Source organism: Nematolebias whitei, chromosome 11, assembly GCF_014905685.2.
Source record: "Nematolebias whitei isolate Nwh7 chromosome 11, NemWhi1, whole genome shotgun sequence".
Classification (NCBI taxonomy): domain Eukaryota; kingdom Metazoa; phylum Chordata; class Actinopteri; order Cyprinodontiformes; family Rivulidae; genus Nematolebias; species Nematolebias whitei.
This window is the reverse complement of record NC_056508.1, coordinates 32,289,195-32,316,306: the sequence shown is the minus strand read 5'-3', so window position 1 is coordinate 32,316,306 and position 27,112 is coordinate 32,289,195. Positions and strand designations below refer to the sequence as shown.

Sequence of the window (27,112 nt, the reverse complement as noted above, 5' to 3'; positions counted from 1 at the left end):
ATATATATATATATATATATATATATATATATATATATATATATATAGATAGATAGATATGTGTGTGTGTGTGTGTCAGTGCTTTAAAAATAGAAAGAGCTACAAAGCTGAACGTATTGCGTTAATCCTGACAAAGGCTAATGCTAATAAGCTAATGTCTTGCAGAGCTAACATAGCTCGTTCTAGCGCCGCAGTGCGTGACATTATCGCCGAATAAATCTTTACGCCTTAATAACTGCAGCTTGGCTAAATGTTAACGTTTGTGACAGCGAGGGGACATCAACCACACTTGAACAAACATTACTGTCTGCTGGGTGTCGCGTAAAGATTTACCTTTTCTCTCCATGTCGGCCGGATTCGTAGCCTAGCGGTTAGCTACTCCGCCAGTGATCGAATGTTCCACGCATGCGCATTGGATTATCGAGCCAAAGTGGATCTTCCATCAGTGACGTTTATGCCGGAGCATCAATTCAATTCAGTTTTATTTATATTGCGCTAAGTCACAACATAAGTTGTCGTAGGGCACTGAACAGAAATATTCATATATAAAAATAAGTTAACAGAAACATTCATATTTAAAAATAACGTTTTATCTGAGCATAAAGCCACCTTTATGGACTGACGCATGAAGTTGCAAAAACTGAACTTGCCTGCTGAATATTTAAGATGACGTCACTGAATGGAGAAAAAAAATACTACACTGTGCAAAAGCCTCAAGGTTGTTCCTTAATTCTTCGTATTTTTTCGCTTGCTATGCAGTGCTTCTAAAAACATTTGTTCAGGACCACTGATTAAAGTCTTGTTGTACATATTAGCTATATGTTGCAACTGTCAAAACATAGAGCTAAATACTGGTAAGTCAAAACTACCACTAATCTATATTTACTATCAAAGAAAACCTTTAAATAATCAGAAAAAGAATAGAGTTCTCTTAAAATGGATCTTTATTAAAGACTGGGGATTGCAGTTAACTTGCAGGACCCAAAATAGCTTAAGGGGTCTTCTGGCTGTTGCTCATAAATGCCACCTTCAAACAGTATAAATACAAATCCATCTTTGACACAGTTAAGCAGTTTTGTCTCTTTTATACAGTAAATTGTAGCAGAACACTTAAAATCTCTGTAAACGATCATCACACAAGTGAAAACAAATGTACAAGGGAACATCGATTTCCTAACCAAAAAACAGTTGTTGTTTTTTTTAAGGCACAAATGTTTAAATATGAGCAGAGCATGTGTTCGTAAATGTTTCCCTTTTCTCCAAAGCATCTTTGACTAGCAGAAACTCAGAATTTACAGAGTTTAACAATACATTTAAATTTTAAACATGTGTGAAAGTTTATTCAAATTTAGTTGATGGGCTCATAAATTCATAGTCAAAAACAGACATGTCTTAAATCTTTAAAAAAATTAATTCACTGCTGACCATTTAAAACCATAAAAAAATTTAATTCAACAGGATTTTTAAAAATTTAAATGAAATCAATGCTGTTTGTGACAACTTAGCCAGGAGGCTGACAAACTAGCATATTCATAAACAAAAGTGTATTTATAAATTACTAAACGAAAAATTCAAAACACACACACACACAAGCACAACTATAGGTCCAGGTGGTTCAGCATCACAGTGATGAGTCAAATTCTACTCCGTTTAGAAATGTGAAAAATATAAAATCATTATAGGCAGTTGGCAGAAAGTGACATTCTCCAGCAATAGACCATCATCAATAGTGGTTTATAAATAAAAATTATATAAAGCTGGTCCAGTTGTTCGTCCTGTGCTGGAAATTATCTCCTTACAGTTGATCACTGGCCATATTTCTGTAATAAAAACAGTGTTTGACAGGCAGTATGATGGGTGCCTGAAAGTTTGGACACTAATGCACATGGTAAAAGGCTGTGGGTGAAGCAGGTGGCTCGTCTCACTACTCGATCTCATCTTCATAAAAGACAGGTGGCTCAAAACTACACATCTCCTCATAGGTTAGGCCTGCAAGAAAGAAAGAAAAAAAGTTATGAAATTGAAACAAGACACAGGACTACTTTGCTAACCAAGGAATCTAGTATTAATTTAAAAAAATGTAAAAGTACAAACGACATACGTTTCCACTCTTCAATCTCTAGCTCTCGGCTCTCAAAGCTCTGGTCCAGTGGTTTACACACAGGCTCATCGTCTGGGTCGTGATACTGAGCAAAGTACGGATGAGTCAGAGCCTGAGCAGCCGTTATCCTCTTGTCTGTATCCAGAACCAGCATCTTCTCCAGAAGATCCACAGCTGAAAATGAAAAGGCCAGCATGTCAGTCTATTAATCACTGTCTACTTTCTGATCAAATTGTTTTTTCTTTGTAGTACCTATTGGGTTGGCACCAACAAATACATCTGAAAAGTTCCTCTTGGGCGTGCGTGGTAAAGAGTTGATATAAGTCCTGGCCTAGAAAAATACACCAATACATAAAATCAAATGTTGGAGCAAAACTAGCACAGACATGCAACAACAAACTTGTTTTATTACCAACATAAAACCATTGCTGCGGTGAAAATACGTCTGAGTAATGCAGAGACCAAGAACCCCTCAAGAAACAAACCCCCTAATGACAAAAACTATTGGAAACCTCAGAACAATTCAGTTACTATACAAAAACAAACAAAAAAATGTTTTGATAAAACCTGTGGTCATTTTTTCTAATAAATTTAAAAGTATAAAAAGAAATTTACATGTATACAAAAAATAATTTGAAGCATGTACAAAACAGAAAGAAACCCAGAGGAAATAATCTTCAAATGGAAAACCTTGTTGGTAAACTACAGAACAAAATAATTAAGCCAACTGGGAAGTGGATATTTTTAATTTTAGCCACAAACTGAGTGCTGTACTTCCAAAAGAAAGAACGAAAGGAAATGTTACGATCGTGTGCTGCAAGCATGTGAGACACATCACTGCAGTAGTTAATCTGGAGCTCATGCCTGTGGGCATAACAGGATTTGTGTTCTTTGCTTACCATGACATTAACCCTTTAATTGTTCACAGAATACAAAGTTAAACTCACTTTGGTCCAGTCTTGGTTCAAATACTGATTTTGTTACTCAAAGGATGAAAATACTGTAGCTGATGCTGGAGCTTCTTCTCTTTCACAAACTATTTAGTTTGTGAAAGAGAAGAAGCTCCAGCATCAGCAAGTTAATCAGTTGTTCATGAATTTAAAAAAGAATCCTGGATCTAAAATGGTTTTTATTGTTGAAATACTGTCAACATCCCATCCATTATCTTTACCAACTTCTTCCTTTTCGGGTCATGGGGGTCACTGGTGCCCATATCCAGCAGTCACTGTGTGAGAGGCGGGGGACACCCTGAACAGGTCTCCAGTCCATCACAGGGACACATGGAGACAAACAACCATTCACTCTCTCACTCACACCTAGGGACAATTTAGAGTTACCAATCAGCCTAACATGCATGTTTTTGGTCTGTGGGAGGAAACCCAGAGAAAACCCACACATGCACAGAGAAAACATGCAAACTCCACCCAGAAAGGCCCCAGCCAGGATTTGATCCGACAACGTTCTCGCTGAGAGACGGTAGCTCTTTCAACTGCGCCACCGTGCCATCTGCCCACTCAACAATAGTGAAACTAAAATACTGATGGCAAAGAACAGGGCAGCAAAGTGTCTGACATCGCCAACTTCTTGGTCCTTCCAAAGAAAGCAGCTGTGGGTCATTCTCACCTCATGGCTGGGCATCCTGTTAATTAGAGTTGCAGGGGGTGTTCCTGTCAGACGCATTATCTGCTGAAGCTGGTTTATATCTACAAAGCTGGTGTCAAGGGGAGTATAGCAACAGAGCAAAGTTGGTTAAGAAGGTTTTTTTCTCAACCTAACATTATGTGGCCAAATATTTGGTGCACTACAATGTTGTGATGAGAAATAAACTAAGCTTGGAAGAAAATGTGTTAAAAGTTAAAGGTATTGTGAGAATTGGAACACAGAAAAACAGTCCATGTGTCAAAATAATCTCACAGCAAACCCTTCATTCACTCAAAGAGGCAGCGAGCAAGTCTTAAACCCACAGGGCTGAAATGTGGGAAAACGTGCCAGCATTCAGAACACAGACCCGCCAAGTCGATGCACAGCAAAGTGGAAAGTTTGGAGCAGAAGGGAAAAACCTTGCATGGATTTGTGAACTCACAGACTCTGAAGAGATTTTCGCCACAAGCTCTGGCCCTGGAATTCCGATGAGCCTCATGATTAACTTCAACTGATCAATGTCTACCAGCAGCCGGTAAAGGAAGACCAGATGTCGGATAACGGAAAATTTAAACTAACCTCATTTTTAAACCTGCATCAGTTTAAAAAAAAAACTAACATGTTTGACATTCAGCTACATTAAGTTTACACACCACTCAGGGAGGACAAAGAATTTGAAATATAGCCTGCAGAGAAGAAGAAAAAAAGAATTTAGTGACTTTCACAAGAAAAGCAGATGAGAAACAAGTTCAGACATTAACCTAAAAACACTGCCAAGAGGAAAAAAGAAACGGCTAAGTTCAGACATAGAGGGGCACAGCCTCATTAAAAAAAAAAAAACACAGAAGTGCAAAGAGAAAATGGACCTGAACCAGTGATATCAGACAGGATAGAAGTGGAAATGTTATTGTAAAGGTTATGAGTCAGTCTGGAAAAGATTAGAAACATGTCCCATCACTGTTTCATTTCAAATGAAGATGCCTTTGTGCTGGCAGAAACATCACACACCAGCACCTCTCCAACAATGTGAATATCTGCTCCATCTGCTCCATTTGTAGTCCAGTTTGTGCAAGAAACCTCACAAGCTTTTCAGTCTGTGCAGATTCTGAACTCTCAATGGAAAGGATACGGTCTGTGCCAGGAAACAGAGGTCTTCCAGTTAGAAGTTCTGCCATGATACAGCCCACTGACCAGATATCCACTGAAGCAAAGAAGCAGAACACAAACATGAAACTTTTCAAAGTTTTCTCCTAATAAACAATGACTTATGCCACCTACCTGTCATGTTGTAATGCATCCAGTTCAACATGATTTCTGGGGCACGATACCAGCGAGTGGCCACATAGCCCGTCATCTCGTCATCGGTGTGTCGTGCCAAGCCAAAGTCCAAAATCTGGATGGGGTTTGTTTTAAAAAGCAGCATTGTTATGAAAACATTAAAAACTGAAAAATGATTTGGGATGAAAATTGGGCTTTAAACTTCATCAGTTCACCGACCTTCAGTTCACAGTCTTCATTCACTGCCAGGTTGCTCGGTTTCAAATCCTGCCAGCAGGAAAGAATTGGGTGAGACATACAGCAGCTGGTGAGGCAGTAAGCATTTCCATTTATTCTTAAAATCACACGAATGGAAACAAATATTTTCTTTAGCCTAAACTAAAAATAATTCATTAACATTTTGTGCAGTGTAAATCACTTTCCTGCGTAATCAATAAAGTTCTATCTAATCTTACTTGCAGCTTAATATTTGTACAAGTCTGAGTCAGTCAAATAGAAAGCTCAATAATCATGATGCAAACTTCCCCTGGATGAGGATCAAAAACAAAATAACATTTGTCAAATAATTTTCAAACACTTACTCGATGAATGATTTCTGCTGAGTGGATGTACTGCAAAAAAATAAAGAAAATACAAGATTTTCCATCAGTTTGGATTAATTCACAACAAAAGTCATATTAAGTGTACATTGTGTAAGTGTACATTAAGTGTAGAACCACTAGACTGAGGAACAGCTTCTACCCTGAGGCTGTTAGACTCATGAATCTCTAACTAGAATAATCACTGTGAAAAACCATATGTTGCTGCTGATCTGTTTCATGTTGCTGCTGATCTGTTTCATGTTGCTGCTGATCTGTTTCAATGTTGATGTGTTCATGCGTGCACATCTGCTCACAGACTCATGTTCATGTTTGTGCTGATGTTCAATGTTTTATGTTATGAGTGCTTAGGGTATATTTAGTTGATGTTTTTCTTAGTTCATATCTTAGATGTTATTACTGTTTTTCTTATACATTTTATTGTTGGATGTAACTGGGACCCTGTGTACATAATTTCGCTCCACCACATGTACCACGAGGTGCGAATGACAATAAAGAAACTCTGACTCTGACATATGTCAAACCTAATTTATATCACTTGAATATTAGGACAGATGTAAAGGACTTTCAATTTTGTTTTTTAAACTAATTTTAAAAATCTGATAATATTTTCATGGTGGTTCACAGCTGGTAAAAAAGGCTCTGTCTAAAACTAAGACTGCTTAAGAACTGTAAGAACATCAGATAGCCATGTAGACGAGTAAATACCCTACGTATTTACAACATTTTGAGAAGTTACATCGTTAAATTTTTAACCGTATGTCCTATTTTAGTGCAATTATTTTGTTCTTTTAGAAAATCCAGTTTTATTTGTATCAAGTCCATATTGTTGTTGCAGCAAAAACGTTATTTTCCCATCAAGTTTTATACAACACTAAAATAAACTTTTTTTAGAATCATAATGTCCTAACTTATTGACCCACAGAAGAGTCATCCTATCGTTTCACTGTGAAGGGGGGAGGAGGAACAGAAGCAGCAGCTTTAGTAAACATCATCTGAAACTTCACACAACATAAAGCCGGTCAGTAAACAGTGAAAGAAGACGCACATTGGAATTTGCACATAAAACAAAGAAGTGAAACTGAACTCTCGGCTACAAAGATGTTCATAGAGGTTACAAAAGTACTGCGAGCATAAAACGTTAGAACCTGAGGGACTGGTTGGTCCTGCTGCAAACACAGAAGGTACCAGAAACACTGTAAGTTTATTAGTAAGCTGTCAGGTTGTGTGCCTGAAAGTTTTTTTAAAAAATGTTGAACATAAAAAATATAAATAGCTCAATTAATACGCTTATATTCCAAATTCTGTAAAACAAACCAAAAAAACAAAAACAAATCCTAAACCTCTGGTATCCCCCCAAAAAAGTAGAAAGTAGGGCCTTTTAACATATAATAATTAATATATAATACATGAAATATTAATATATTAATATTAGCTAGCTTAACTTCTTCTCTTTTGTTTTTAAATTTACATTTCCATGCTGACTTGGGCCTTGCCCACAAGGAAACGGTTATTGTCTTTTAGAGAAATGTAAGAAATAAAATATTTATGACATGACTAAGCATAGTGAACTTTGCCAGGTTTTTTTTTTTTCAGCAAGACGGAAGAGACTTCAGTATTCTATTTTTTTCTTCATTAACGATATATGACAATGATAATCTTTGCATGCAGCTGTATACAAAAATATTATGAAGTGCATTTGTTATAAAATGTGCTCACAAAATAACCTTACCTTTAATCCTCTGAGGATTTGATATATGAGGAACTGCACGTGGTCGTCTGTAAGTTTCTGACATTTCACAATGTTGTTGAGATCTGCTCCCATTAGGTGAGTCACAAGATATCTACCAACCATAAAACACTGCCATCAGAGTTTAAACAGGCAAAAATCACAGGAAAAGGCAATAATTCCACAATTCATGAAGTCAGGTGGGTTTAAAATAAACATATTTGCTCTTTAAAATAATTTTTCCCGAGGTTGTTTGCAGCCTGCAGCTTATTTCCCTTATGGCTGTGAATGCTTAAACTGGTTTTGCAGCCACTTTTATTTTGGCGTCCCTCTGGAGGCACTAAAAAGGTCAAACCCTTCACAAATGGAATGTCATTTAACAAACACACCAGATAAACAAGCTTAATGTTACTGCATCAGTGAATAAATCAACTCTAATCCCAGAGCTGTTTAAAATGCCCAAACAGCACTTCCAGAAGGCAGCAGGAGCAGGATGCCGGAGAGGCGATATCAGAGCCAAAACTCACACAGCCATGTGCTGCTTCGTCGATCTGTTGCTCAACAAATATCCAATTCATGAATATACTCTATTCTCACAGAGTGCAGAGAACAAGGGCTTAAAATAGAACTTGTCCATGCTTCAACTTGGTCTCAGCAGCGCACACAACGACTGACGCCGAAAAGTTCAGCCGCCTTGGGAAAAAAAGGAAAATAAATAGTGACCTCTGTTTTCCACTCTCCTGTAGAAACAGGTTCATGGCAGCAGCATAGAGGAGGAAAAGAATTCAAGCACCTAATATTTAAAGTGGTTTTTGTAGAACTGTGCAAATCCCGCTAATTTGTTTATTCAGTCTTACTCCCTCTCTTTTACTTCCCATAAGAGACCACAAGTGTGACCTTGTATTTACCTTCAGTCAGGCAAGCTAATCTTAGTGGAAGGTGAGGCGAGCCAACAACTCTGCAAAAATAACCAGACTACAACACTGCTGCACAAGAAAAATCTTAAACATAAACAGACAAATTAAAGTGGATGAAGGAGGCAAGCTTTTGTTTTTTAATATTTAAAATGTGCACGAAGCAGTGTTTCAAGCACCCAGTAAGAATTTAAATGTTATTCTCTTTGCCTAAATGACTTTTTAAACATGAATATTTTCCAAGATACGAGTGAGAATGACAAGAGAAAACCTTCAACACAATATTCTGAACAGCAGTTCCAGCTCTTACCGGCAGGGACTTTTGTCAAAGTTGGCTTTAAAGTATTATTTTGGCTCATTTGATTATGTTATACAGGAGTGCTGCAAACACACCAAGACTTGAACATGATTTTGCTTTCCCTAATCAACATTTTTTAGCAATATCAGAAATTTGTGGAACAATCAGATATATGGGCTATTAGTGTGTTACAGGTTTTGTTCGTTCTGAAGCTTTGCTTTGATGTGGAAGTCAGATTTCTGCTGAATAACTGGAGTGGAACCAAGAGATAAAACAAGTTAGTTCACCGATGATGACTAATTTATTTTATTTTTTTTCACATTTTGTCCTCTGTTAATGGCTCCACTTGGCCTATACTCACTACAGCTCAGTATTCAATATTTGAGCAGCATCACGTTTGATGGCTCTACGATGTTAGATTTCTTTTTGGAGGTCTGCATGCAAGCCCATCAGTGTCAATGAACCACTCCAGACCACCATGCAACCATATCTGGAACCTACACTTATGCATGGACCCTGGTCAGACCTCAGTGAATACAAATATGCTTTTTCACAGTTTTTATGTATCAAAACAATGTGTGAGAAATAATCATAAAACTAGACAAATTTATAACTAGACTAACTTGCTTCTTTCATGCAAGATGTATGATGTAAATTATAATTATAAACTTGCATAAACTGAATCACCAGAGGGCTTTAAAAAGGCCCCTATATTAGTGTACTTAAGCCAAACAAGACAAATGATGCGTGACCACACAGAGACGGTCAGCAAATGGGTGCATCACACTTAAAATGTTTCTGTAGCTGCCAGTGATGGATGCTGCCGACTGTCCCAAAATATTTGTTTTGGTCACAACCAGTAACCTCACAAGAGGGCTTGTCTTCTTATTTATCGTCTCTAACTTAATAATCTACACAGAAAATGCCAACTTTGATGAATTTACATTACTGTTTATTCTTCCATAACCTAATTAAAATGATCCAAGAGACAAGCATGTCAGGATGTGAAGTACTGTCGGTTCAGAAACACTCCTTGGGAAATTAAAAACGCTCACAAACTGCCTACAAACTCAAAAAAGTACACAAGAGAAATCAAGCTCTAGAACAAGAAGTTATAGCTGAATTGCACTTGCAAAAGTTGCTTTGACAGTGTTTACCAGAAAAAATCAGTACAGTGTCACACATTATGATCCAGAAGAGCTAGAATTAGTCTATTTTAACTGCGAGTGGCTTAAAACATATTCGTCAAGTGTCCTGTGAAAAATGACAAACTGATGCTGATGCACAGAAAAGAAAAGTCTTACATTTCAGTTCGCACGGGAGGATATTACATCCGAGGATTAAGTTGCCATCAACTGCTCACATCCTCTTTTAACAATTTTCAACATCAACAATTATCAACTGCAGGAGCGACGATATGTTTCACAAAGACAGAATTTAAGAAACAAGGAAGGAAGCTGGTGATAAAACAACTCTATTAGCTGTCACAGTAAATGAATAAGAGTGGACTCTTTAAAAATGTACCAGTGTGTTAGAACTGCTGGCCCAGTTCCAGGTGTTTTCCAGTCCAGTTTGAACCATCTGCTGCTGATAAACTAGACGCTACCTTACTATTACTGTTTTCAAGTGATGGTGTACTGTAGCTGTATTGAAGCAAAATAAATTAAAGTGATTATTTTCAAACTCAACTCAACTCACACGTCTTTGAATTCCTTCAGAGAAGTAGCAGGGGTGAAAACATCTAAGAGGCCAATGACCTGCAAAAACACAGAAAACACAGTCACAAAAAACTGAAATGTGAAGATTTAAAAGCAAAGAATAGGACTGAATAAATATTTGTTTTTTAAGCTTGTTTACATTCAGGAAAAACAAAAAGAAGAGAAGTGAGCTCACTCACATTTTCATGCTTCATGTGTTTAAGCAACCGCAGCTCTCGATATGTTCTTTTGGCATGGATGAAGGACTGAAATGGACGAGAGAGCTTCTTTACAGCCACCTGACAACCCATCATGTTGTCATATGCAGAACTGTAAAAAGAATAAACATGACTCGCTGATAATATGCAAACATGCTGTGATCCAGTTTGTACTTGACAAACATCAAAACCTACAAGTGGTGAACGACTTTGGAAAAAAAGTGTTTTGTTTTTGGGGGGTTTAGCAGGCTTGTGTCCCTTGTGCTGATTAAATTTAAGCATTTTATTTGCTTAGAAAAGGCTGAGTCTGCTCTCAAAACAAAACCAGACATGGCAAGCCAAACTAAATGCAGTGACCAGGGCCATATCAGCAGAAAAAGTCGTCTCTCAGCAGAGTGGGAGCAGCCTCTGGCCTCTGAGGGCTGACAGTCTGAACAGAAAACACTTCCTGCTCAGCAGCTCACCTGTCACAGCTGATGGACAACTTACTGGGATCAGAAACCAATATATACTGGGATCAACAAACATCTCCATGTTTACAGTCCTAAATTATTTCTGAACATTTTCCTTTAAACTCAGCAGACATTGTCATCACAAAGAAGTGGCTAAGCAAAATTCATTAGGATTCAGTCTTTGAGAAGGTATCAGCATTTCATGAGATACATGAGGAATGCTGCTGGTGACACACATCTGCAAACTTGTTTGTGTACATTTATTACGAAGTTGTTCACATTTATAAACTCGCCTCCATGAGAAAAAATATTTGCTAATTGTTCATTGCATCATATAAAAGTGAACCAATGACAAACCAGGATAAATTAACATACAAGTCAGATATAAATGGACTGATAAGTGTTTTTTTATGTTTCTGCTGTAGTAAATCATAGGGTGATTTTATCTTCTCTGGCTAGAAGTTAGACACTAGCATATGCACCTCTTCATAGCATCTAGAAAACTCAATCAGCTCAAAGTGAATGCTGCTTTAGAAACTTCCAGATTATTTCAATCAGTTATAAATTTAAAATCTTCTTTCCTTCTCGGAAATTCCTTTTACAAGCACTTTTGTCATCTTACTTTCTGCCCGAGTCCTTTTTGTACAGAAATATGAAATGCATATTTGCTTCAAAAGGTGCCACTTGAGTAATGTTCAGCCAAGCACATCAAACTATTAAAACAAGACTTCTGGAAAAAGATGGTGTGGGTTTACGAACTGCTTTGATATGGCATCTTATGACTAAAACTTAACAGTGTCAATTAGTTATAAGAATTGGTAATCAGATAAGCAATAATACGTGACTGCTTCTGTCTACATTTAAATGTATAAAACACTAAATGTCATGCTTTCTGATGGCAATTTACCAGAATGATTATATAAAATATCTATTCAGAATCAATGGATTTCAAAACATCATGTATGATGTAACTTTTACAGGCAACTTTTAGGCAACAATATGCAAATTTTTAATTTGCTTTTAGAGAGGAAAAAAAAATCAATATAAATGACTAATCTGACCATAAACAGATTATCCTGCTGTCTGGTCACAGCACATCTGTTTGCTTCCATTTGCAAAACAAACATCTGCTACCTTGTCTTCCAGAGATGTTTTGTCTAGATCTTATCAGCACAAAGTATTTAGTCCAAAAAAAGACAAAGCAGGTTTTTTTTCCTTCTTTCAGGAAAAAAAAAAAAAAAAAATCTACCCTTTCACTCAAAGCCTTGTTAACAAAGGGAGATAAATCAGGAGCAGAGTCCTTTTCTCTCTCACTTAAAGGAATGTGTGCTGCACATTTGCTGAGTAATTAGAGTCCACTCACTGTGGAGGTCCTTAAGTAACCAGCAGTCTTAAATTTATCCATTTTAAAGTGCGCAAAAAGGCTTGAATGAAGCAGAAAACTACCGTACTTTTTACTGCTTAAGACTCACTTAAGTTTAGGATACTTCCAGTAAATACAAGACGCTTCCAGGCTAAATCAAAAACAGTCAGAAATCAGACACTTTGAACGGTTGGGTAACACGACTGCCCTCAACCGTCGAGCTAACCTAAGTTTAGCTTCTCTGCAGCACCAGGCCTCGCCTCAATGAATGGAGGTAGTTAGGAGACAACACGTACACAAAACTTTACTTTAAGTTTTTTATTTACCAAACGGTTCCGTATGCGCCAGAGCCCACCGGGGACAACTTTTGGTACCGCTCCGGAACTTCCCATATCGTCTTGTTGACCTCCTGTCGGTAAAACTTTGGTCTTTCTTTCTGCGACATTTTTCTTGCAGAACCAACCGTCGACCACCAACAATACTATCCGCCCAGAGCACTGTTCTGCTCCTCCCGAACAAAGAGGAACAACGCTAAAGGTGTGACGTTCGCTGGAGAACTTCACGCAATGCTTTCTTCTTCGGGCTGCTTCCTCGGAAAGGAAAAAAGTTGCAGAATCACCGCCAGCTGTGTGCCTAACTTTCGACTCCTCACGTTACTTGTTCCTCCTCGGGTCCTGAAAGTTCGCAGACGCTCGGTGAAGTCTCGCGAGAACAAGTCGCTGAGTGACGAGAAAAGAAAACAATGCTGCATTCAAATACAACCGGATAAAATGGTATTTATACAATATTATGAAATCGAAAACAAGTGGCATCTACAAAAAATACTTATCATAATTAGGAAAATCACAAAATATTATAGCAACATAAACGGTTTTACAATATTTAAATGTGTAAACTGTATAACAAAATTATTAAAATTAGTAAATATGACATTATTTGGAATTTTAAATATTAAATGAAAGATCTTACCAAGAGTCACTGAAAGCAGCATTATGTTGTACATTTTGTCATGAATTCTTTTTTATTGAAAAGGTTTTTAACTCACAATAAAGAATACTCTTAAATTCATGTAAGGCTCAGCAAAAAAAAACAAAAAAAAAACACAACAAGACAAATGTAATTCACATAATGTTAAAGCATGTTATGAGCCTGAATTCTAATGCTGGCTTAACAAGCAGAGGCGCTTGCTAAAACAAAATAAATAAAATAGGGAGGGGGGGGGGGGGGGATCATGATTTTTGTTATGAAAATGCACACAGTTTTATACATAAAAAAATGTAACTCAGTTCATACTTGGATTATTTTCAATCCCACCCATCCCTTCCCCACAGCAAATCCCCCATGAGGACACTTTGCAGTACAGTAGCAAATTGGGCAGTCTGGTATGGGACAAATAATACTACAAATGAAATGTCCAGTGTTTGTTTGAACTGCCTCAGTAAGGCTACCATAAAAAATGAAGTCTGCTCTATCTCTATATTCAGACTCCTGAAAGATTGCCAGACCTGAGCAGACATTTAAAACTATAAAACTAAAGACTTCCTCTCCACTCAGTGATTGGGTGATTATCTGGTTGGAGCATCAGCAGTCTTCCTCCTCGTGTTGGTGGCGTGAAGATGACTTGAGGGGAACCGAGTCAAATCCATCTGATGTTCTCTGCAAACACAATCATAATGTTATGAAGTGAAGCAGTTCAACGAGACGCTGAATGAAAGGGCGACTAACCTCTCGTGAGAAAGACTTAATTTTCTTGAAGAAGGACTTATGGGTGAGATCCATGAGGTCGTCCTCTGCATCCTCTCCCTCCATTATTGCACAGCTGTCTGCCGTGGGTAGCTCACACTCTTTACCTCCAGAGCTCATCATCAATCTGGAGTACTTATACTCCAGTCTAACAAAGGGATGACAAGACTTGGTCATGAACCGTATCAGCTGAGATCCCTGAACCCAACAGTGCTTTGATAAACATTGACGGAAACGTAAAGCTTCTTAGTCTCACTTGCGTGTCCTTTTCCAAAAGTAACAGCTGATACTGATGAGCAGCAGGGCAGCAAATGCGCCGATGGAGACGCCAAACTTGAGCCAAAAATCCAGAGTCACGCATGCGCTGACTGTTTGTGCTGGTAGTGATTCTCCTCCGTAACACTGGAGAGGCTGCTGCCACACATAGGTGGTTCTCTGATGGCACAAATAATAAGGCCCACATGGGTTTCATATCACACTCCATGTAGATAAAACATATTCCTTGTGGCTAAACTGCTGCACAGAATAAGAATGCTTTTTTTTTTCATTGTGTGCTTTCATTTTATTTAACACGAGTTAAACGTGATAGATTTGTGGAGCTCAGGGGGTAAAAGAGTATTTGTCAGCAGCACTACCTGTATTCCCTGGATGCAAGCACTGACGATCTCTCTGTAGTGATCTTTGGTGCAGAGTGGACATGCATGCTGGCTCTGCCACAGGAAATGGAAACTACAGCCATCGCATGTCCCCTCAGAACAGTTGCTGTCAAGAAAAACAAGGTCAGAGAGATGATCGCACGCTGAAAGTTAATCTCCACTGAGCCCCGTTTTACTGTAGCTCAGCTTCTGTGAGCTTAACGTGACATATGTTGGTAAACAACGTGGCTGTTTCACACAATCATCGCATATAAATAAAAGATCAACAGCTGGGAGTTGAGTTACTGAGTGCAGTACCTTGGATGTGTGATGTAATCTTTAGCCGTGACTGTGGGGTTGCATCTTAATCTGATGGTGGCCGACCTGCCTCGTTTACAAGCTTGAGTTGCATCGTTTGACCTAAAACACATTACAGCATTAAAAACATTACATTTTATGTCACAGTGAAAAGTCTTCTCAATGTTTGTTTTTTAATTCTCAAGACATTGAATTAATGATTGAACCTGTATCAAACATTAAGCTGTAAATGTGTGTTTTAGAAACATGTAGAAATCTTAAAGACTCAATAACGTAAATGAATAACAGCTGTCTTATTTACCTGTAATAGAATATGACATCTGGCAGCTGAGGGGAAGCTGGAGGGAACAGCCATGATGGAGATGTTACACCTTCCAGAGTTGTGTCAGTGGTCACACCTTTAGAGAAAAAGACACACAACGTTAATACAACAATCTGTTTTAATAACAAAGTTATGCTGCTTGGGTGCTTTGCTGTGGAATTATATTATCTATAGAAATTTTAGTTCATCCAAACATAATCCCGACACCTTTTCTAAATGTTTATAGTTTTTTACAGACATCTACAGAAACATAAGGTCAAAACTGAAGTTTAACCCTTTGATGCTAGCAGGTTTTTGAGCCTGCAACATTTTTAACTCAAACCCTTTCATAAATATGGCGCCAAAGACCGAAGCATTGAAGAAAGAAGAATATGTTTTCTTGTTTTGAGACATCTCTGTTTAAGAAAATACAATATTATTAACAGAATGACTAAGAGACTGGAGATAACACTGACACAAAAATGTCAAATATCAGGTGAGATATTTGGTGGCTTCCTGTTTCCTTCAGCATCTTATCGCCACCTACTGACCCATTACTCAAACGCAGTGATGCTGACTCAAAAACAATAAATACGTTTTTTTCGCATGCAGACAAAAAAATGTAATATTGAAACTTAAGGAAATGTAGTGCCTCGAATTAAAACGTTTTAATCCAGGCTACAGAATCTTCATCTTGTCCAGATGTGGTCATTTTTTAATAGAAGGACAAATATTGAACGAGTGTCTGTTTCTTCCATCAGTGTATAGCTGCAGATTAGGTTTACCTATGAGTGAGTCCCCGATGACAAAAGGCTGGGAGGACACCATGCTCTGACTCCTGATGTCAGAAGGTACCACCACAGACTGACAGATGTAACCTTTGACCACTTTTCCGTTCTCCGTCACATTGTCCACACAGGAGGCTGGCATGTGTCTCTGTAAGGGGGACACGGTGAGGGGATTCGCACATGAAACATAATTTTACAAACAAAGCAACACCTTCAAGATCCCTTTCTCACCTCCGTCCCACACAGACCCAAATTAAAGTGATGAAAATACCGCAGGCCTTTGTTGGTGAAGCGAGGGCTGCTGCGAAAGCCGGTGACATTGGACAGGGGAGAGAAATCGTAGCTGAGCAGGACCCCTCCCTTCGTCTGAACGTCCACTTTACAGTCACTGAGACAAGTTGTGAAGGCCTGCAGGTCAAAGGTCAGAGTTTCATCATTTACATGCTCGTCAGTTTCTCTCTCCTGCGATGGAAGTAAGCCTGCTGTCTCACGGTGAGAAGTCTTTACAAAGAGAGCGTCTTTAAAACAGTTCGCCTTTTTAGGATGGTAGGACTTTGTTTGTTCAGAGTATGAATGGTGACATGATAGACGATGTTTTTCTATCAGCTGCTCTCTTCTGCAGCGGGTGCCACAGTGCACAAACTCACGCAAAAGATTTGGTAGTTGTTGTACGTCGGACCTCACTGACCTACACAAGGCGAGGTCAGTGAATGAGGCCAGGCTGATTCTGGCAGATCCTGATCATCCTCTCCATGGTGAGTTCAAGTTGCTTCCATCTGGACGCAGGTATCTGCTGCCCAGATGTCGGACGAACAGACTAAAAAAACTCATTCATCCCTGTAGTGATCAGGCTTTTCAACGAACAATGATGATTTCAAGTATTGTTATTTTAATGTCTTGTCTAGTATGGATGTTTTGTGTGACTACTGACTGTGAAACAATTTGCCCCTTGGGGATAATGAACCTGGGCTCGAATCTGCAGGTTATGAGACAGCAGCACTGACCACCGAGCTACCAGAACAATCATTTAATATAAGATAAAACTCATAATTTAAAAATTGCTTCTCCATATACTAAGAAATGTATGTTGTGTTCTTAAATGCTGTATATGTTTGTTTGCAACATTCTAAGTGTATCTTATCAAAAGGTTTCCAAACCACAAACTGGCAAAAACAACAAAGGTGAAACCTAAATAACAGAGTGCGTCAAACCCGATTATTTCAATGAGAGTTTTTTTGTTTTCTGTGAAATTCAGCTTCTTACTTTGTTTCTTTTTGTGTTGGGGCCACACTGGATGCAAGCAGACTTTCCAACTGGCTGACTGGCCCGGACGTAGGTGTTTGGAGGGCAACTTTTACACACTCCTGTGGCTTCGACCATGTAGTGTCCTGGAGGGCAGGGAACGCAGGTGGAGTCAGCCTTAGTGGACATCAGGGCGCAGCGGCGGCACTGCGAGGCCACACCTCCAACCACATTAGTGATGTGGATGGAGTAGATCTTTGCAGCATCAGCGCTGTATCTCCTCGTCTGATGGAGGACAGGAAACAAGAGTGCTCAGTGTCCACACAGCTCAAGATTGCCATCTAGAGTGCAGAGTTTATTCAGAGATTCAAAACCACAGTTGTACTAGAGAAACACCAGCAAAACAGTTGTTTTAATAACAGTTTAAAGTTATTTCGATTAGATAAAAATAGATGACAGCGATAAGTATGTTTTGTCTTCGTGGACTTTTATAAACTATTTTGTGTCCAGAGTTGTTCTTATAAACCAGTTTTGTAGGCATAAACATTATAATTACAGTATCGCTTTATGTAGTAATTATAATTATTAGGGATGCATGATATTATCAGCATGGTATCGGTATTGGCTGATATTAGAGATAAAGTTAAATATCGGACATCGGCCATTCCGTCAAAATAACTCACCGATATAAAAGGTGCTGTTTATACACACACACCACACACACACACACATACACCACACACACACATACATACATACATACACACATTTACATACATACACACACACATACATACAAACACACATATACATACACACACATACATACATACATACATATATATATACATATATATATACATACACATATGAAAGGCATAAAATTTAACATATAAATTTGACATTAAACATAATCCAAGTTGAAGCGTTACATCGTTTTCAGCCCCCTTTTTGGCATCTGTATTTGGTAGCAGGCCAAATTGACAAAGACCATGCAGAATAATGTAGTATTTTAATTACACAGCAGAGAAAGATATGTAGTCTCTGTAAGTAGGTCTAGGAAAAAAAATATTGGTATTGCTATCGGTTATCAGCCAAATAAGTTAACATATTGGCATATCGGATATCGACCAAAAATCCAATATCGTGCATCTCTAAAAATTATTTAATGGCTATAATTTTTTGCCTTCTTTGAAAACCATTTTCATCTCTCTACACATAATTTTTAACTTCATTGCAATATCTTCTATGAAATTCATTACATATGCACAAAACAATGAGACTTTTTTGCATAAACTATGAATCAAAGTTTACTCTAATATTGTTTTATATTCAAATTCAATTCAAAAATACTTTATTAATCCCAAAGGGAAAGTAAATGTTGTAACTCATTATCCTTGTTTCATTAAGAGATTTTATAGATACTGATGGCTGTAGGCAGGAAGGATCTCTTGTAAAGGTCCGTCCCACAGCGGACCCGAAGAAACTGGCTGCAGATGTTGTACGATTAAAAAAGAAGAAAAAGTTCCAAAATAGAATGTTTTTTTCATATCTACCCACTCCAAAAAATGTATAATTTAGTTTGTGTGTAAAATTAAACTGATGATGTACGCCACAAAAAAAAAAAAAAAAAGCACTGAACATGAAAATAATTCTTAGAATGATGAAGAAAAACAATGTAAACCACATCATGTACCACTGACAACAAGTTGTGGCCTAAGTTACAGGAGAAGACAAGTAAATCTGACTGAGATGGTTTTAAAGTAACAAATCATCTGTGATGGTGAATGTATGACGTTCCTCACCATGTTGTATTTCTCAGTCCGTTGAAACAGCCAGCTGAAGCTGACTGTGTAGTTGTTTTGGATCAGGTACGAGTACGACTGCTTCCTGTTGGTAGCCTTCCACTCCTCCACCACATCGCCAAACCAGCTATTATAACCCTGAACAAAAAACCTCTCACCTCAGTAATCTATACCAAATCAAGCTCACGATGAAGCTCTGCAACATACACATCTTATTTATGACCATAAAGTAAAAAAAAAAAAACATTTTCTCTTACCGCCTTGAAATAAAACTTGCAGTCAGCTGAACACACAGTCTCAAAGATAAAGGTGATGCGGGAGAGTTCCCTCACTTCTGTATCTTTGACCGTGGTCTCAGCCCTTAAACAACCAAAAGACATTTTATTCAACTTTCATCTCAAATATACATCCGTTACTTCTGGGCAGATAATGAACAAAAACTTATGTTTAAGTGTGTTCAGGAAAATCTTCACCTGTATCCAGGAACAGTGAACGTGAGCGTCTGGTAGTCAGTATCCAGATCCCCTGGGGGGGTGTAGACATACTCTCCAGCCACCTCCCATGCTGTCATTACAATAATAATAATGATAAAAACAAGAGACACCTAATCCTTTCAAACATATTTTTGCATGTTGAAATGTGTTTTGTGGCTCTACTGTGTTTCTGTTTGGAGAAAAGCCAATAAACTGAACTCTGCTGCCTGTTCCATCCCACCAGGTGGTGTCTCACCTGTGCGTCGGTTGTAGTTGCTGAACTCGTGACGGATAATGAAGCTCTTCATGTTGGACGGCATCGTGTTCCACCATTTGTACTCAAAGCCCAGCATCGGTTCGGTGCCAACAGGGCACGTAGCACAAACTACGAGTAAACAATATCACACTGTCAGACAATACTGTGCAAACAAATGTTATGTTACAACATGCAGACATTGTTAGGACATGTTACTAGAAACTGTTGGTTTTATTATGTGACAATATTCATGCAAGCAAACACAGAAGAAAATTGCAAGAATTGTATAATTTCAAGACTCCATCAAATGTAAATATTTCACTCATTTTAAATGTTTCCTTTTGTTTAAATCCAGTCTAAAACAAGGTTTACACGGAACCAAACTATCTCCATTTCCTTCACAAGACCTGTGCACAATATGATGACCAGGATATAAATGTATGTGCTCGTTTAAAAAATAAAAATCTTCCTTTGTTTAAAAATGCACACAATTGTGTCCAATAGCTTTTGTAGGCTTGCAGTTTAAATGACTTAGAGATGATTTTTATATATTACAACAATGTATTTTTCTTTCATATCATTTAATTGATCTGAATTGCAGATCAGTTCCTCCAAATCCGAGGCCGTGGTCTTGAGCCGGAAAAGGGTAGAGTGCCCTCTCCGGGTCAGGGAGGAGGTCCTGCCCCAAGTGAAGGAGTTCAAGTATCTTGAGGTCTTGTTCACGAATGAGGGAAAAATGGAAAGAGAGATTGATAGGCGGATAGGTGCAGCGTCTGCAATGAAGCGGGCGCTGTACCGGTCTGTCGTGGTGAAGAGAGAGCTGAGACAATAGGCGAAGCTCTCAATTTACCGATCAATCTACAAACCGGATTCCAAAAAAGTTGGGACACTAAACAAATTGTGAATAAAAACTGAATGCAATGATGTGGAGATAGCAAATGTCAATATTTTATTCATAATATAACATAGATGACAGATCAAAAGTTTAATCTGAGTAAATGTAACATTTTAAAGGAAAAATATGTTGATTCAAAATTTCACAGTGTCAACAAATCCCCAAAAAGTTGGGACAAGTAGCAATAAGTGGCTGGAAAAAGGAAATTGAGCATATAACAAACAGCTGGAAGACCAATTAACACTAATTAGGTCAATTGACAACATGATTGGGTATAAAAATAATTTCTCAGAGTGTCAGTGTCTCTCAGAAGCCAAGATGGTAAGAGGATCACCAATTCCACCATTGTTGCGCAGAAAGATAGTGCAGCAATACCAGAATGGTGTTACCCAGCGTAAAATAGCAAAGACTTTTAAGTTATCATCATCAACTGTGCATAACATCGTCAAAAGATTCAGAGAATCTGGAACAATCGCTGTGCGTAAGGGTCAAGGCCGTAAAACTCTACTGGCTGCTCGTGATCTCCGGGCCCTTAAATGTCACTGCACCTCAAACAGGAATGCCACTGTCAAGGAAATAACAGAATGGGCTCAGGAATACTTCCAGAAAGCATCATCAGTGAACACAATCCACCGTGCCATCCGCCGTTGCCAGCTGAAACTCTACAGTGCAAAGAGGAAGCCATTTCTAAGCAAGCTCCACAAGCTCAGACGTTTGCAATGGGCCAGGGGTCATTTAAAATGGAGTGTGGTAAAATGGAAGGCTGTTCTGTGGTCAGATGAGTCACGATTTGAAGTTCTTTATGGAACACTGGGACACCATGTCATCCGAACCAGAGAGGACAAGGATAGCCCAAGTTGTTATCAAAGCTCCGTTCAGAAGCCTGCATCACTGACGGTATGGGGTTGCATGAGCGCTTGTGGCATGGGCAGCTTGCATGTCTGGAAAGGCACCATTAATGCAGAGAACTATGTTCAGGTTCTAGAACAACATATGCTCCCATCTAGACGTCATCTCTTTCAGGGAAGACCCTGCATTTTTCAACACGATAATGCCAGACCACATTCTACAGCAATCACAACATCATGGCTACGTAGGAGAAGGATCCGGGTACTGAAATGGCCAGACTGCAGTCCAGATCTTTCACCTGTAGAGAACATTTGGCGCATCATAAAGAGGAAGGTGCGACAAAGAAGGCCCAAGACGATTGAACAGAGGCCTGTATTAGACATGAATGGGAGAGCATTCCTATTTCTAAACTTGAGAAACTGGTCTCCTCTGTCCCCAGACGTCTGTTGAATGTTGTAAGAAGAAGGGGGGATGCCACACAGTGGTAAAAATGGACTTGTCCCAACTTTTTTGGGATTTGTTGACGCCATGAAATTAGGAAACAACAGATTTTTCCTTAAAATGATACATTCTCTCAGTTTAAACTTTTGATCTGTGATTTGTGTTCTATTCTGAATAAAATATTAGATGTTAGCACCTCCACATCATTGCATTCAGTTTTTATTCACAATTTGTTTAGTGTCCCAACTTTTTTGGAATCCGGTTTGTACGTTCCTACCCTCATCTATGGTCATGAGCTTTGGGTTGTGACCGAAAGAACAAGATCTCGGATGCAAGCGGCCAAAATGAGTTTTCTCTGCAGGGCGTCTGGGCTCTCACTTAGAGATAGGGTGAGAAGCTCGATCATCTGGGAAGGACTCAGAGTAGAGCCGCTGCTTCTCCACGTCGAGAGGAGCCAATTGAGGTGGCTCGGGCATCTGTTTAGGATGCCTCCTGGACGCCTCCCTGGTGAGGTGTTCCGGACACGTCCCACCAGGAGGAGGCCCAGAGGAAGACCCAGGACACGCTGGAGGGACTATGTTTCTCGGCTGGCCTGGGAACACCTCGGGATTCCACCGGAGGAGCTGGACCAAGTGGCTGGGGAGAGGGAAGTCTGGGCCTCCCTACTTAGGCTGTTACCCCCACGACCCGACCCCGGATAAGTGGAAGAAAATGGATGGATGGATCATTTAATTTGAGTTCTTCTGGTGCAAAACTATAACTTTAAATTGATTGTGTGAATGTTGACTTAGCGTTCAAGCGGGTTACATGTTCCTTGGTTCTTCCATATTTTTATTTCAATCAAAGTATTTCAGTATACTTTGTGCAATTCTGTGTGTTATAACTTTTAGTGTTTTAAACTTTTAGACTTGTTGAATTTTACTCTACTTACAAATAATCCTCAAAGAAAAAGATTTAGAAATGTTAAAAATGTAGTTTTATCTTCCTCAGCATATTTGTCCTGTTATTGTTTTCATATAGGCTTTCAGCTATTGTCTTGCTAATTTAGGCGTTTAGCTATGTTTTTGGATATTTTAACTTTCAAGTTCAAGTTTCTTTATTGTCATTCACATCACATGCGGTACATGAGATGGAACGAAATTGTGTACTCAGGGTCCCAGTTACATTCAAAAATAGCAAAAATATAGAGTCTGAAAAGAAACAGTATATAAGGATCTACACTAAGCTAAACAACACTAATGCTTTGCTAATGGTTGATCGCTACATTTTTCCCAATTTTAGTTTTTAAGTATTGTTTTGCTGATTTACAATTTTAGCTATGGTTTTAATAGTTTTAAAATGTAGCAAATGTTTAGTTGATTTAGCTGCAGTTTTTGCTTGTTTTAGCTACTGTTTTACTGATTTTAGCTTCTGTTCTGCTTGTTTTACTAATTCAGTTTCATTTTTCATCTAATTTCAGCAAATTCACTCATCTCTCAGCATCCACAGTTATCTACTTTGACATGATTTAATATTTAGAGTCCCATAATTTAGAAAAAAAAAAGTCATGTTTGTTTCACAGTAAAGTTTATCAGAGACTGAGATGGACAGAGGAAAAGAACAGTAATGATTCTGTACCTGTGCCATTTGAGTAGGAATCGTTACTGCAGGGCTCACAGGCTGAGGTGCTGTTAGCAAAGAAGCCGGGGTTACAGGGCGGGCAGGACTGCTTCTCTCCTGAGGCTGGAAGCTTCACTGCCCCTTCGATGGTTTCACTGCAGATCTTAGGTTGGATCCACTTGTACATGAGCTGAGTCTGAAACACACGAGTTAGTCACTCTACAACCCAATCAGTCAGGTAATCTACAATCAGAATCTTAATAGTTACAAATATTGAGTGCAAGACTGTGCAACAACAAAAAAAAACTTTTTACTGGTTGTTTTTTCTTTTAAACAGCTCTTTTTAAAATACCTTTCCCTCAGAGTCACAGGGCGTGTGGGTGTAAAAGTAGTCACTGTGTGTACATGCAGGCCTTGGTTCGCAGATCCCTGAACCGGGTACTGGTGACGCAGAAAAACAAGAACAGATGTGAGGGAAAGCACATTAAGATTTAGTGATAACCACTTTGGTACTAAATGTCCTGCTTTGCACACTGACTGCCCTGTACATGTGTGCAGCTGCTACGCTCAAACGTGACTGAAGGTTTGCAAGGAAATGCAGGTGGGCATACCAGCGTATTTGTCTTTTTCACACTCGTGGCAAACAGTGGCACCCTTGTTGGAGTAGGTGTCAGCAGGACAGGGGGTGCAGCGGGGAGATCCTGGCTTTGTGCTGTGGGTGCCGGGTTTACAGTGGAAACACTCAGATGTGTAGGACACCCCTGCAAGAAGCTCACCAATCAGCATTTAATGACTGGAAAAATGTTTTTTCTTCAAACATACAGTGTGAATGCTGAGGGCTGAATGGTGTTGCTGAAATCCTGAAACTGAGAAGTTGGACCTAAAACTAGCTTAAAGCTAAAAGGAGCAAAAACCTAGCAAAAACCTACAAGTATCCAAGCTAAAAGTATCCAAAGTTAGCTAAAAGATAAAAGTAGCAAAAGACTAGATCAGGGGTCTGCAACCTGCAGCTCTGGGGCCACATGGGGCTCTTTGGTCCCTGTGCAGCAGCTCTTTCAAGCTTTGAACAAAACTGAATTTTATTGGTTGTTATACAAACAGCAAAAAGGACTAGTTTTAGCTGTTTTCCTGTTGTTTTGTTTGCAAATATGTGAATACTGGAACATGTACAAGGCGTAAAACATACTCACTTCGCTTTATGCTTTATTTCTATACTTAATTAATTTTTATACAATAAAAAAAATTACATAGGTCTGCATAGTTCATACCAGTAGTTTTTATTCATTAAAAAAACTACCCCACCCCCTTCTCTCTTTCTTGACAAAAATGTGTTGTTGTTTTTTTTTCACTAATCTTAAATGGTAAAAATATCAATAAATGTTAAAAATCATTACCAGCGGATATTTTTAGCTAGCCTAGCGGCCATCAAAGCCCCCTCCAACAAACCTAAAGTGGCCCACGAGCCTTCGGTTGATAACCACAGTTGTAGCAAGTTGTTGCGGCTCTGATCACTTTTAATTTAGAGAACGAAGGCGTAAAAATGTTTCTTTTGATAGTAAAGGTTGCAGACCCCTGGGCTAGATAAAAACTACAAATATGAAAAGGTTAGCAAAACATGATTATTTTTGTTGAACAGTAAACATAGTAAAGGCTAGCTAAAAGCTAAAAGCAACAATAGACTAACTGAAAGCTAAAAGTTGCAACACACTATCTTAAAGTCAAAGGAAGCAAAATGCAAATTAAAACATAAAAGTATCAAAAGGCTAAAAAGTTTAGCTAGAATGCAGAATTAGCAAAAGGTTACTTAAAAGTAGCAGAACAATAACAAAAACCTAAAAACTGTATAAAAAATAGTTCGATAAAGCAGATTTCAAAGAGAACAATGTTTCTGAAGGAATAAGAGATCTCGATGCATGTCTAGGAGGAAAAAACATTAATAAAATTGAATAGTTAAAAATTCTATGAAAGTTACAAAACCAGGAAATGGGTGTTACAACCCATAGCACCCATTTCCTGATTGAGCTGACTGTTTTTATATATGCACGGCTAAAACAGCACTAATGTTGCAGAAGTGGTTAGTCTGCAGAAATTATACAGAGAATAAAAAAACACAGGGGAAAATAACATGAATCAACATTCAAACAAATTACAGACACAGGGAGTCTCATGTTTTGAGACCGACACACAAAGCAGGCTTTACTGTACCTGAGACCTGAACGTTTCTTAGCAGCACTGGTTTGGCAGCACTGCTCAGATCATACGCTGTGGTTCTCCAGTACAGAACATTGTTGCCTTTTCTCAGCTGCACCTGCACAGAGGCAATGTGAACCAAAGGACAGAGCTCTCCATCAAACCTTTCCAGTTAATGGCCTTAATGACATGTACTGAAACACTGAAGGACAAACTTTGTGTTGGCTCCAGCTGTTTTCTGAAATCCTCATCCACCGGCTCTCAGAGTCCGTTGACTGGCACTGGTCATTCTGAACCTGCAAGAAGGAGAATAAATACGTTTACTGACTAATCCTCCAGTGTTTGCCTGCAACAACCACACAATAACTGCACGTACAAAGAATTCAAAGTAGATGCTGTTGTCAGGGTAGAAATACTCAAATGCCGCAGCTCCAGTTTTTTTCAGGTTCACAGCATAAGACAGCGTCGCGGTGCACTCGTCTGTGTTTGAAGCTACGTAGTCGCCTTTTGGTGTCCAGGTGGAGCTGCAGAAACATTGTAAAAACACTTTAATGAGCCTCTTGAAAGGGGAAAACAGCTAAGTTTTACTTTTCACTAACTTAGAGCAGTCTGAAATGGCCTTGCCCTCTCTTGTCACCTTCCCATGAGTGACAAAACCAGTTGGCAGATTGTCCCACTCGTCAAAGGCCACGCTGGTGCCCAAAGAGTAGGTGCCCGCTGCACAGTTCTGGCACTGCTGCGTCTGCATGTTGAGGAACTCGCCCTCACCGCAGGAGAAGGCTAAACACGAGAAGAAAGCAAGAGCCAAAACCATTAAAGCTTCAGGAAGGGTTACCCTAGAGCTGGGGTCTGCAACCTGCGGCTCTGGAGCCACATGCGGCTCGTTGGTTCCTCTGCAGCGGCTCTGAGTTTTAACCCAAACTAACATAAAACTGGTTTATTGGTTGTTGTACCAACAAGAAATGGCTAGTTTTAGCAGTTTTCCTGTCATTTCTTTTGCCAACATGAGAATGATAGTACTAAGGAGTAAAACTTGACTACATCATGCTAGTAGTTTGTTAGCCACTTCTTTTATCTTACGGTGTGATCTTTAAATCAAATCCACCAAATGTTTTGAGGATGAGGGGGGAACCTTTAGTGCTGAGAAGAAATATGGTGAGTCAACTTGATGACAATAAAAATTAAAGACAAAAAACAAAGTCAAAGTAAATGGAAGTATTTATTTTCATTTAAAAAATTAAATTACATATCCAACAATTTGGCTTAATTTTTAAAATTTTATGCTTT

General features: G+C 38.8%; 3 protein-coding genes across 4 annotated transcripts in view; all 3 read right to left on the bottom strand.

The window, feature by feature from the left end:
• The window catches only part of srpk1a (SRSF protein kinase 1a), a 22,390-nt gene extending 21,981 nt beyond the window's left edge, over positions 1-409 (bottom strand). Inside the window, exon 1 of the mRNA XM_037684890.1 lies at positions 334-409. Within this exon, the coding sequence (XP_037540818.1) occupies positions 334-346 (13 nt within the window). The 5' untranslated portion in view covers positions 347-409. The remainder of the gene's footprint in view (positions 1-333) is intronic.
• Positions 410-1,614: 1,205 nt separating this feature from the next.
• On the bottom strand, positions 1,615-13,017 carry mapk14a (mitogen-activated protein kinase 14a). 2 transcript variants are annotated; one of them, XM_037684891.1, is made up of 12 exons: positions 12,617-13,017; positions 10,458-10,587; positions 10,259-10,317; positions 7,352-7,463; positions 5,602-5,631; positions 5,240-5,287; positions 5,021-5,135; positions 4,872-4,943; positions 4,185-4,264; positions 2,354-2,432; positions 2,102-2,275; positions 1,615-1,989 (listed from the first exon to the last, which is right to left on the bottom strand). In XM_037684891.1, the coding sequence occupies exons 1-12, from the start codon at positions 12,733-12,735 to the stop codon at positions 1,925-1,927; spliced, it is 1,083 nt and encodes a 360-aa protein (XP_037540819.1). In that variant the 5' UTR covers positions 12,736-13,017; the 3' UTR covers positions 1,615-1,924. The 2 variants fall into 2 exon arrangements, with proteins under 2 accessions (XP_037540819.1, XP_037540820.1); XM_037684892.1 differs by lacking the exon at positions 4,185-4,264 and adding an exon at positions 3,725-3,804.
• Positions 13,018-13,871: 854 nt separating this feature from the next.
• Positions 13,872-26,588, bottom strand: elapor1 (endosome-lysosome associated apoptosis and autophagy regulator 1). The gene is made up of 20 exons (XM_037684202.1): positions 26,425-26,588; positions 26,202-26,349; positions 26,041-26,121; positions 25,841-25,943; positions 24,247-24,396; positions 23,988-24,076; positions 23,654-23,831; positions 19,852-19,980; positions 19,596-19,686; positions 19,380-19,482; positions 19,123-19,260; positions 17,339-17,602; positions 16,307-16,483; positions 16,073-16,223; positions 15,288-15,384; positions 14,987-15,088; positions 14,669-14,795; positions 14,290-14,468; positions 14,016-14,181; positions 13,872-13,946 (listed from the first exon to the last, which is right to left on the bottom strand). Exons 1-20 carry the CDS (start codon positions 26,571-26,573, stop codon positions 13,872-13,874), a joined length of 2,697 nt encoding a protein of 898 aa, XP_037540130.1. The 5' UTR covers positions 26,574-26,588.
• Between the last annotated feature and the right edge of the window lie 524 nt (positions 26,589-27,112).